This window comes from Mycteria americana, chromosome 6 (genome assembly GCF_035582795.1).
Source record: "Mycteria americana isolate JAX WOST 10 ecotype Jacksonville Zoo and Gardens chromosome 6, USCA_MyAme_1.0, whole genome shotgun sequence".
Classification (NCBI taxonomy): domain Eukaryota; kingdom Metazoa; phylum Chordata; class Aves; order Ciconiiformes; family Ciconiidae; genus Mycteria; species Mycteria americana.
Window position 1 is genome coordinate 34,977,629 of NC_134370.1, and position 12,386 is coordinate 34,990,014.

Sequence of the window (12,386 nt, forward strand, 5' to 3'; positions counted from 1 at the left end):
ATATGACTTAACTGAGTAAATGTAGCTCATGCTAATTGTCTGTGGACCTTAGTTTTAGCAATATATTGTGTTTCCTGTTCTGAGCAATCAGTCTAGTCAATAAAAGGCTGGTTTCTTTGAATGCAGGAAATAACTGAAATCCAAAATTGGATATCATTATAATAGACATCTTAGGAACCCCACAGAACAAACGAGATTAGGTTATGTGCACAGGCCTTGTTAGAGGTGACAGACTCAATTCCCTTCCTGAAAAAGTTGTTTTACTTGCACACATGCAGTGCTAAGTAATTGCCTTATATCATTAATCCATTTTTCAGTACAAATTGGTCTCATTAAAATTGGCTAGTGAGAGTTAATATGGCAAACTCTTCTAGAGAAGTATGTTGCTGCACGTAAAGAGGCAGTCTTAGATTTGCCTTTGCTGGCTGGCAAGGCAAAAATTGCAAGTACTCTGTTCCAGCAATAACAATTACACTGCATACCATGCAACAATATGTCATCACTCCTTACTTATAGCAACATGGTATGGCTCGCTGATATTACCAGACCTCTGAAAATACCCTGGAAATGGTGAAACTTCCCAAGGACAAACTCTGTTCCACTGTACCCCTGCAAGTCATAAACAGCAAGAATGCTGTAATTTCTAAGGTGAGAGAGTTAAACTGTGGTGAGTGTCACCATGATTTATAGATCTTGATTTGTTTAGGCAAAGGGCAGTGTGTCTTTGTGTCATGTATAGGTTGTGCATATCTGCAGAGACAATCAGTATTTGTCTTTACCCTGTATTCCTGAGTAACTCCGTGCTCAGTACTGTTTGCCTTTAGCAAACATTCTTCACTGTTTTGCATTAAGTGTTTTCAGTGATTGATAGTTTTCTTGTTCAAGGATTGATAAACGTGGATCTGCTTTTCATCTTGGCCTAAAGGGACCCTTGATGGAGTGGAGTTTTAGGCTTGTTTTTTCCATCAGGTTTGAAAAGAGACTGAAAGACTTGATGTTGAGTCACTGGGGGATGCGAGTTATAACATGTGGCTTGGTCTATCACTCATTATGTAGTATAATCAACTAAGTGACCAGTTCTGATGGAATAAAAATGCCGTCAGTTTTCTTGGAGAACATCAGCAGATGAATATCCTTCAGCAGACTTCTAGCCAAACTCCAATCTGAGAAACAAACTACGCTGTCTCTATGAGCGAAGAGCAAAATCACGGGAGGCTTGTACAGAAGCAGTGGAAAAAAGAGCAGCGCAGAGACAGCATCTGTGTGCAGACTGGAGTGACTATTTTGCCAGGTCTTCAGTGGTAGCAGTTTTTGAGGTCTTCACTAAGAATAGTGGTTTGAACTGTAGAAAAGCACATCTGCAAGGTTAGATACATTTGAGATCTATGAGTCAAACCAATGGGGTCTGTCCCAACAGCATGTTACTGAGAAGGGAGCAATGAGGGAGGGCATACTGAAACACAGTGATTCCAGCACCAGCCCACAACACACCTGGGCAGTAATTCTAGTTGTTGCCTCCTTGGTAAAAGGCAACTCCAAGCCTGATTGCTGCTTTTGTCCTCTAGCTGTGCCCTGCTGTGTTTGCCCGGATGGCTCTCGAGCTCCAGGCCCCCGTTGCCTGCTGCGTGTTAGGCTGCTGTGTGAGGAAAGCATCCTGGGGTGCCTGCAGCACCCCAGCTCTTCTCCTTGCAAGCCTCTGCTGCCTCTGGTCATGGTGGCCAGCCCAGCTATGCTGTGGACAGTCAGCTACTTCCAGAGACAGCTGGGAAAAAATAAACAAGGAAAAATATGAGACAGACTTGTTTGAAGGTACGGGCAAGGAAGATAACTAAGGTCCTGCAGTCCCTTGCCCACAAGGAAAATTTGAGGTAGATGAGTAAGTTTGGGGACTGTGAGCTTTTTATTTGTATGTGTGTGTTTGTTAGTTGTTGTGGGCTCAAAAGAGAATAACCTGTTTCTCAAAGCTCTGTGCCATGTATCTAGGGTATAGTTTTATGGACTGCTGTGATTTAAAAAAAAAAAACACAACAACAAAACCACCAGGAAAAAAACAAGTCTTAACATAATAATTAAAAAACCCCAACAAACAAACAAAAAACCCCAAACAAAATGAAAACGGGTTCATATCTGTGCCCCAAACCTGAAATAGGCAGGCCTTGGAACATCTGAATATAGTTTGGAAACAGTGCTCAACATAAGAGGAAACAATCAAATAATAGATATTAAGGCTTAACATATAAGATGCTTATTTAAACCAAAACATCCAGGAAAATTTTGGCAATGAAAGTGTTAAGTGAAAGTGAAGAGAGAGCATTTAAAGGAAAAAAAAACATTGCTTATGAAGTTACCAGGTTAAAAATCAAAACCTTCTGATGATCATATAGCTTTTGCATTATAAAAATGTAAATGAGGGGTATTTATTGCTAAGCCAATTTAAAGACTCAGCTGAACATTAAATACACTGTTACACTAACAAAAGAAAGTTAGCCATGTCACCAATGGAGAAGAACTATAATTCTTCAAGCTTAAGGTGACAGCTTTGCCTAATACCTGTAACCTCTTCCTTCTGTTCTAATGGATTCTGCTTTCCCTGCTGGCCTAAGAAATCTCATGTCTCTTATTGTGAATCAGGAGGGGGAAAAGCAACCAGAGAGGTAAAAAAAGTCAATTACACATATGAAACAAACAGTGAGTAATGTAGCTGCTGGTGACAATGGCAAAGTCAGAATATAATGAAAGGCTTAGTTTCAAATCATGCAAATGATATAAAACATATAAACAACAGGACCTGAAATGAAAACATCTTGAAAGGGAGGTAGGCAGGGGTGGGGAGAGAGGGGAAGAAAGTGTCTGATAGGTACCTTACTAGCGTAAATGGAAACATTCCCCAAACTGATTCTATTTCCCTTGTTTGGCTCGTTCATTTTTTGTTTTTATTTTTCCTTTTGCCCTCATCCTTATTTTCTGCCTTAACTTTGTGTTTGGAAGGAAGTGGTAGTCCTCAGCAGCCACACGGACTGCAGTTGTTACTGTAGTACTGTGATTGCTTTCTTGGAAAGAGAAAAGTAGCGTATTAATGCAGGCGATACTCTGGGCCAAAGGAACCATGGTTGTCATGTGTGGGACCAGTGAATCACAGCAGCTGAGCCAGAAAACTCATACACATGTTTCTCACTTCCCAGATGAAGGGACGCCCTTTCAGGTACTATTTGAATGGCAGTGTTTAAAGAGGATTTTCAGGTTACGTGCAAGTACTCCGGTTTCCTGTATACAGTGGTGGGTATGAATTTGCAGTGGGTACCTTGCCATCCTTTAGATAGCAAACTCATCTGCTGTGGAAGGAAACAGCATCTTTTGAACCTTTTAAAGTTGTCAAATACATGTCACGAGGTAAATAAAAGTTAAAGAAGAAAGTACTGATAGAAGGTATAGAAGAAATTATATATAATAGGCATCTCAGAAGATGGTTTTGTTTTGTATGGCAGTGGCATTTGAATTTCTCAAAAATAAATTTCTTTAAAATATCAGGTCTGAAAAACTTTTGGTATGGAATTTTAAAAATGCATCAAAATGTTGAAGTTTCATAGTGGATTTACATTTGGGGGTCAGGTTATTTATATACTGACTTGATGTGAAACTAAGTGATGAGCTGTTTTTCATTGCAAGGAGCAAACATTGTGATCAAGGAAAGGAAAACCACATTTGCATTAGAACGAAGTAGCAGCTGCTGTTATTGACTTTTTAAATCCAATACAAACAAACAAAAATATTTCAACTATTATGTCTTAATGCAACACTAGTAGGGGAGCATGTTATATTTGCTATTATTGGCAAGCTGTGAAATAAAACTTATAGATCAATTTATGTTACTTTAAGCAAAATATTTTTTTAAGGGGGTCTAGAGGGTCTAGAGCAGAAGTCTTATGAGGAGTGGCTGAGGGAGCTGGGACTGTTTAGCCTGGAGAAAAGGAGTCTGAGGGAGACCTTATCGCTCTCTACAACTACCTGAAAGGAGGGTGTAGAGAGGTGGGGGTCGGTCTCTTCTCCCAGGTAACAAGTGCTAGGACGAGAGGAAATGGCCTCAAGTTGCAGCAGGGGAGGTTTAGACTGGATATTAGGAAAAATTTCTTCACTGAAAGGGTTATCAAGCATTGGAACAGGCTGCCCAGGGAAGTGGTTGAGTCGCCATCCCTGGAGGTATTTAAAAGACGTTTGGATGAGGTGCTTAGAGACATGGTATAGTGGTGGTCTTGGTAGTGTTAGGTTTACGGTTGGACTTGATGATCTTAAAGGTCTTCTCCAACCTATACGATTCTGTGATTCTGTGATTTCCAAGAGACACTTTTTAAAAATAATTTAATTCCAATGTGCTTCTTTTTCCTTTACAGCAATTTTTGCTAAGATAGGTTTTTGTGTTGGGGTGGGAAGGCAGACTTTGCTAAAAACAGCATTGCTAAGGACAAGCTTTCATGCGTGTACTCACATACATGCAAAATCGAATTGATTATTATCAGAAATAAGTCTAATACCACAGAGATCAGGGCAGCTATATAAGATGAAACTGGGAGGTGCCACCCAACCCTTAAGCCTGTGAACAGAATCAAAAAAGTAACACACATGTGAAACGCTGTCAGTCGGGCTCTCGGTAGATTTATGGCAAGAATGGCCAGTTTTTTGCCTGCTTTGAGGTATCTTTTGTTCCCATGCAGGTAACGCAGGGCTGGACACACTGCACTGTCTTTGCACATCCCAGCGCCTGACCCAGTAACCTGGTATTTCCTCTCCCTACCCTGACAAGGTGCTGAATTTATCTCCACACAGAATGATAGCTCCTTTTTCTGTTTTTTTTTGAATTTTGTTTTGTTGTTGTTGTTGTTATTGTTGTCCTACCAACAGTTCAAGTCTGACAAAAGCTTCCATATAGGTCCACCACCTCTTGGCCATTCCTGATTTGAACCAGTGCAATTCCAGTGATTTGCACTGACCTCTATCTTCCCATGCTCAGGCTGCGTCTCAAAACTTAAACAGGATGAATGTGGGTTGCCTAGTGTGCTACCATCCCAACCTTTCCTGGAGACTGAAATTTTACTCTATATAACACAGAAAAGTGGAATGGAAGTCCTGTTTCAGGACTTTCTTGCTTCTTTTTTTTTCCACTGTAGCCTTTCTCACTTTTCCAGAGAAAAGAAGTTAAAATGACCAAAATGAATCTCTTGAAACCTTTAATCAAAGTATTGGAATGAAAACAGGGAGCTTTAAAACTCAGAAGTCTTATCTGCAGGAGGCAGCTAATATCATCTATTCTTTAAAAAAAATATTCATATCAAACTGTTGAAGTGAATTTTCTTTGGGAAAGGAATTAAAGCAAAGTAATAGCTTAGGGCCAAATGCACTCCTTTACATTCCTTGATTTTACAGAGAGGCAGGGCAGGTGCAAAGTAGCTGAATGATTACAGAAGATAAGAGCAGCAGTGGTTCAGGGCTGTGGCCTGCCATTTCATCTCAAGATCCAGCAAAAGCCTCTTCTCGCTCCCTCACCTTTGATCTTTTAACAGGAACCGGGGAGCAGAGCTAGGGGTAAGGATACTAAGCAGCCAATTTCTCTTGCAGCCTTTAACTGCACAAGCAGCAGATCCCGTTCCCTCCAAACTCTGCGGGGCCATTTCAGTCCTGTGCCTGTGGAGGGGAGGGGAGGAGGGACGGGGGCTGCTGTGGGAGGCCAGGCAGAGCCCTCTGGACAGCGAAACAAGCGGAGAGATACCAAGTCCTGCCACACGCGCGGAGTAAAACCGGGGCTGTGCGTGTGCAGCATGAGAACGCGGGCTAAAGTTACTGTAATGGTCTTTGTCTCAAGATCATCGGTAGCAGATAAAACAGCTCACGGAAAAGTGATATTTAATCAAATAGGAAAAGTGATATTGAAGCAAATACCCCAATACTTTTGCTTCAGTGCAGTCTATATTTGGGTAGGGAGCACCATGCTGAACTAGTTATCCTAAGCTTGTGTTTCGTGCACTGCAGCTTAGGCAGGCCAGCAAATAGCTCAGTAACACCACCTGAAATATCCTGGCATGTATCTGACAGCTCATTGAGAGAATATCCCGTAAAATTGATGACCTGACTCCATTACTCAAGAATAAAATTGAGTTGGTGTAGTGAGGTAAACATTGGTAAGGGTGTTTGGATGCTGTTACAGGAAATGAAATCCTCTGCATATATTGCAATATTTATTTTACATTTTGTGTGCTTCAATAGGAAATGAGCTCATATTTATCTTCTCTCTACAGCGAGAGGAATAGAGCTCCAGAGAAAGTACAGCAGCAGTCTCAAAAGGTTTGCATCTTAAAAAGCTATATCCCTGAATCCCTGTTGCCTTGCCTTACACTTATGCTTCTGCATAGGATGGAGGGGGCAAAAGCCTTTTGAGATGCCCTTTCTGCTTGCAGGCTTGCTTGCTGCAGTATTGTTAGGGGGCAAAAGTGAGGGAAGCAAGAGTGTTCTTGCTGAGTAAGGAGCAAGAGCTCACTCCTCTCCTTGCTTTTTAGCAGTGGCGGCTCACCCTGGGTCCCGGTGCTGTAGTCCAGGCACCGGCTTCAGGAGGGTGGGCTGGGAAGGGAGCTCTGCTGTGGCGGATGAGCACAGACAGTATTTCAGTGCCTTGCACCGTGCCACACATTGCTCTTCTTATGGAGGTTTACTACCCCAGTGGCACTGACGCTGCCTCGGTCAAGTTCTGTGCCCTACGCCTCTAGTGTGGATTGCCCCAACACTGAGATTTCTTTTTGGCTTTAGGGAGATTTCGGCAGCCAGCTCACTTGCCACACTCCAACGACAACAAAACACAACTAAAAAAACTAGACTTCATAAATTATTTCTGCACTTAGCTGGGATAACTTACCCTCCTGACTCTCCTCAGATGTTTGGCCAATAGCACTTTTCTGGCTACATCTTCAATGTCATCAGAAAGAAAAGTACATAATATATCACTCAGGGACATAGACATCAGGTAAACTTGTGACAATTCTGGACATCCTTGGATACATGAATGAAATTGATGTTAGTTCTCACTAATCAATCTAAATAACACAAAAATACAGAAATAGGAGGAAAAAAATCAACTTTTGTAATCTATTTTCTTATTTTCCACCTTCGGGTCATCTTTCTGCATTAGAAATTAATATCATCTTTAAATACCTTTCTTGATCTGTTCCTGCTTAAGTGAATAGCAAATTGTAAGCTGGAATGGAATATAAGACTTGCTCTATTTCTTATCTTGAACTCATTCATATACTGCACTTTATTCCTCATTCATATGACCGTAGTGCCCAGGACCTGAAATCTTTTTCCCAACAAAACATGGTTATCCTGTAGAGAAAGCTGTGCTTGAGAAATTTGCAAGTTTGGACCTTAAAAGGGAAAGTAAATAGTGGAATGGAAAATGTTTATAGAGATAATTGGGTAATACCTATTTGTCAGATATGTTAGCTGAGTGACTTTTTTTTCTCCTTACTGTATGTCATGGTTTAGCCCCAGCCGGCAACTAAGCACCACCCAGCCGCTCGCTCACTCCCCCCTGGTGGGATGGGGGAGAGAATCGGAAGAGCAAAAGTAAGAAAACTCAAGGGTTGAGATAAAAACAGTTTAATAGGGAAAGCAAAAGCCGCGCACGCAAGCAAAGCAAAGCAAGGAATTAATTCACTCCTTCCCATGGGCAGGCAGGTGTTCAGCCATCTCCAGGAAAGCAGGGCTCCATCACGCGTAATGGTTACTTGGGAAGACAAACGCCATCACTCCAAATGTCCCCCCTTCCTTCTTCTTCCCCAGCTTTATATACTGAGCATGATGCCATGTCGTATGGAATAGCCCTTTGGTCAGTTTGGATCAACTGTCCTGGCCGTGTCCCCTCCCAGCTTCTGCACCTGGCAGAGCACGGGAAGCTGAAAAGTCCTTGACTGGTGCAGCAACAACTAAAACATCTCTGTATTATCAACACTGTTTTCAGCACAAATCCAAAACATAGCCCCATACCAGCCACTAGAAAGAAAATTAACTCTATCTCAGCTGAAACCAGGACAGTATCCACCCCTTATTCCATACCATTTACGTCATGCTCAGGTCTCACACTATCCAATACATTCTCATTACCCACCATCACCCTTCCCATCCTTTGATATAATACACACATATCATTCCCTTAGTCTATGGACCACCCCTACAAAATATTTGTAAAATGTCCATAAATGTCCACAAAACATCCACTGAGTTCATTTAGTGCATGACTTTGGGCTTCATCTCTTATGGTTGTTACTCAGGACAGGAGAGGTGGTGTGTTTCATTGGAGTTATTGGGCACCAAAGCCAGCTCAGGTCACGTCACTGCTGCACTTGCACTGCTTCTTGTAAGACTTCTCCTCCATTTGTTCAGGTGGTTCTGGCTGTAGTATTTCCTATAACATGCAACTCAAATCATGGGTTACAACACTTTAAAGGTATTTCCATTACAATCTCCACCCCTGGTCCCTTTGGACCAGACCATCAGGTTTAACATTGCAATGAAGTCCTCCCCTTGCCCCTGCTCCAGCTTGGACTTATCCACAGAATGTAGTACCTTCAGAAGTAAACTTGCTTCAACATGGCCTCATGCATAGCCACTGATGCTTCAAGGTGTACCTACTGCAGCATGGACTTTACCCACAGCCACAGATGCTTTGAGGTGTACCTGCTGCAGTATGGACTTCATCCACAGCCACAGATGCTTCGAGGTGCACCTTATCCAGCGTGGACTTATCCTTGGGCCACAATCCCTTCAGAGGTATACCTGCTGTGGCACAGACATAACCATGGCCACAGACGTTTCAAGATATACCTGCTCTGGCATGGGCTAATCCATGGGCACAGACGCTTCGGGGTGTCCCGCTCCCACGTGGATTCATCCACAGGTCACAGTCCCTTCGACTCGAGTTCACACCGGAGTTCCAGCGAGTCCAGTACAGCAGCACAGAAACAGCAGCGATGCCCTGGCCATCTGCCAGCCCAGGCGCAAGGCCATTGCTGTTATCAAAATGTTCCCAGGCACAGCAGAGTAAGACGATAAGCAGTACAGCAGCACGGCAAGCAGTGAAAGCAAAAAGCAGCCACTAACGAGCCCTAGACTCTAACATGCAGTAAGGCAAGCAAGCCTATGGCAAGCACAGAAGCCTGCTGATTAACAGCTAAACAGCAATAACAGCTATAAATTCTATCTATCTGGCACATTCCAATCAAATCTGTCATTATCTCAAACCCTTCGAGCCCCATGTTGGATGCCAAAAAGGACTGTCGTGGTTTAGCCCCAGCCGGCAACTAAGCACCACGCAGCCGCTCGCTCACTCCCCCCTGGTGGGATGGGGGAGAGAATCGGAAGAGCAAAAGTAAGAAAACTCGAGGGTTGAGATAAAGACAGTTTAATAGGGAAAGCAAAAGCCGCGCACGCAAGCGAAGCAAAGCAGGGAATTAATTCACTCCTTCCCATGGGCAGGCAGGTGTTCAGCCATCTCCAGGAAAGCAGGGCTCCATCACGCGTAATGGTTACTTGGGAAGACAAATGCCATCACTCCAAATGTCCCCCCCCTCCTTCTTCTTCCCCCAGCTTTATATACGGAGCATGACGTCATGTGGTATGGAATAGCCCTTTGGTCAGTTTGGGTCAGCTGTCCTGGCCGTGTCCCCTCCCAGCTTCTTCTGCACCTGGCAGAGCACGGGAAGCTGAAAAGTCCTTGACTGGTGCAGCAACAACTAAAACATGTCTGTATTATCAACACTGTTTTCAGCACAACTCCAAAACATAGCCTCATACCAGCCACTATAAAGAAAATTAACTGTCTCAGCTGTAACACTCAAAAATGTGATAGCGGAGAAATTATCTTATCCTGTTTCTTTATTCCTAGCTCAATAGTTGTTTGGACTCCACAATTTAAAAAATACTTTCTCACAGAAAGCACTTATCTAACTTACAGCCATCATCGCTGCAGTGACTGAATGCTTCATAAGCATAAACTGACTTTATTTTCACAATAGCAGCACCCTAATCTCAGAAAGTTTTCAACCCTGCTAAATAGGTGGGGGAGAGAGAGAGGGAGAGGAAATGCTTATTTTGCTCAGCCTTGCTTATTTTTCTCAGCTACCTATTGCTAAGAAGCCAGTCTTTCCTTCCCTTGTCTATAAAGGGGCTGTGATTTTCATAAATGCCAGGAGGGTCTTTCCTTTCCTCTCTATATGGCGGGGGAAGCTATGACAGGCCATCAGGGATGTGCAACACAAAGCCACCAGCTCATCACCATTACTTTAACAAGTGAATATTGAGCCTGCTGACAGTATGGGCAAATGGGTCTGTAAAATACCTGGCCTTTGAGGCTCAGATTGAAACTGGGAACATTCTAGCTTAACCAGGTTTAGTTTTATAAACAAGTAGTGAACAGGAGCTAAGGCAAAAGAGATGTGGCTCATGCTCTTTCTTCCCTCCCAGCAGCACCTGCTGGCCAGTATTTTTCTTCTAACATTTATTTACTCTACCCATTATATTAAAAACATACCTTAGTTAGACTCTACATCAGAAACCTTACCTGGTGGTTTAGCAACCACCATCGTAAGCATGAGAGAGTGAGGCATTCTTGTCCTGGCCATGTGGAAGTGCACAGAACCCAGGTGCGTGTCCCCGTCACTCTTAGCCAAAATGCTGATGTAGGCATTGCACACAAGGACACATCTTCAGAAATTAAACAGAGCAAGTGCAATGTGTTCTGCATGCTATTGAAATTGTTACTGAGCTCCTTTTATCTTCCAAAGCAAAGAATCTGGCCAACAGCCTTCGTGTTACCATTTTAAACAATCCACCATCAGAGGTGGATCACCAGCTGGAGTTTCTCCTTGTGGCCAGGGGACTGAGAGTATTTGACTGTACAGCCACTGTTTTTATATTATGTCTTTTCTGTATAAAAATGTGAGTACTCAGCACCAAATAGCTGTAATTAAGCACTTTTATCTTTTTTTCCTGAAAGCTCTGAAGTATCTTATGTATCCAAAATGTATTAAGTGGGTTATACATTTGTTTCCATTAAGCTAACAACAAATACTTGATTTCTTTAGGCCTCTCTTTCTCTTCAACTTTTCTTTTCTCTCCATAGCAGTTCCTAAGCATAATGCAGCTCTGTTTTCCAACCTGTCTGTAACCATGGCTTTAATTTTTTGTTTCCTTTGCTAATGAGAAGAAAAATCAAATCAATTTTATCAAGCTACTGGTAAAGTACAGAAAGCGTTTACTGTAATTAGGACATTGCGTTACAGAAGTGATCTAAAGAATCTTGTTAAATGTCATTGCTCTTAGCAAAGAAACTGCAGAAGTTGAAAAGGAAATGGAATTTCGAAAAGGAGAGTTGAGTAATTTACTTAGCTGTTCAATCATGTTTGCTGATGTACTCACGAGCTGTGTTTTAATTTAACAAGTTGGGTTTTCTTCCTGCAGTAAAAGATTAGGAGAAATCTTTGATATAAACCAGGTAATTCTACACTTGCCTGCTCTTTGTTTAGCAGCTGTTATGCCACCCTCCATTCTTTTCGGCAGTTGGCACAATGCAGGTAATGATGAGGTGCGTGATGACAAATACCTTCATTGTCTCATTTCCTATTGATTTCATCTGCCAGATTCTTCAAACCACTACAGAGTAAACCCAGTGCTGATTAGAGTCTAATTCTCAATCCTTTTCAAGTTTATTTTTAAGGAATATAAATTTCCTTCAGAATAAGTCCAGTCCTTCAATCTTATCTGTATGGATGTAGCCTGTATCATTAATTCATTGGAACTAGGTGCCTATCCTCTTGGACATAAGAACTGCCGCTGTTGATTGGATTGCAAGATTGAAGCCTAAATAGGAACCCCTGTATTCTGCAGAGAGGATATATCATACGATGAATATCTATCTGCTTATACATAGCACCATTTGGGAATTAATCTTGCAATCAAATTGAGCACAGGATTAGCTCTGAAACCCCTTTCTTATAGCTGACACGCATTACACTAACCTACATTTCCAAGAGCCAGGCGGCTCCTTCAGGAAAGTGCAGTCATTGCTCAATTGCTATGAGTTGGCAAATATACAGTGATAAAGGCTTGGCCCTGGCTCCTTCTTTCCTTGCTTCAGAAGTGGTGAGAGCAAGCCTGGCCTGCACTCAAGACAGAAATGATTACATAGTTCAGGGAATCATTCAGATAAATTTTATTCTGCTTACTCATTCACCATGCCTGCTCTAGGCTTACTTGAATTCCTCACACCTCGGCTGTACGTACGAAACCCCTCATTCTGCAGAGATGAATATGACCTTCTGTTCTTACTTTCCTCCATGAGTAAGATT

At 42.3% G+C, this 12,386-nt stretch overlaps 1 protein-coding gene across 1 annotated transcript in view; it reads left to right on the top strand.

Annotated features, from left to right (window-relative positions):
- Window positions 1-533: 533 nt before the first annotated feature.
- The window catches only part of CABCOCO1 (ciliary associated calcium binding coiled-coil 1), a 92,108-nt gene continuing 80,255 nt past the window's right edge, over window positions 534-12,386 (top strand). Inside the window, exon 1 of the mRNA XM_075504135.1 lies at window positions 534-648. Within this exon, the coding sequence (XP_075360250.1) occupies window positions 568-648 (81 nt within the window). The 5' untranslated portion in view covers window positions 534-567. The remainder of the gene's footprint in view (window positions 649-12,386) is intronic.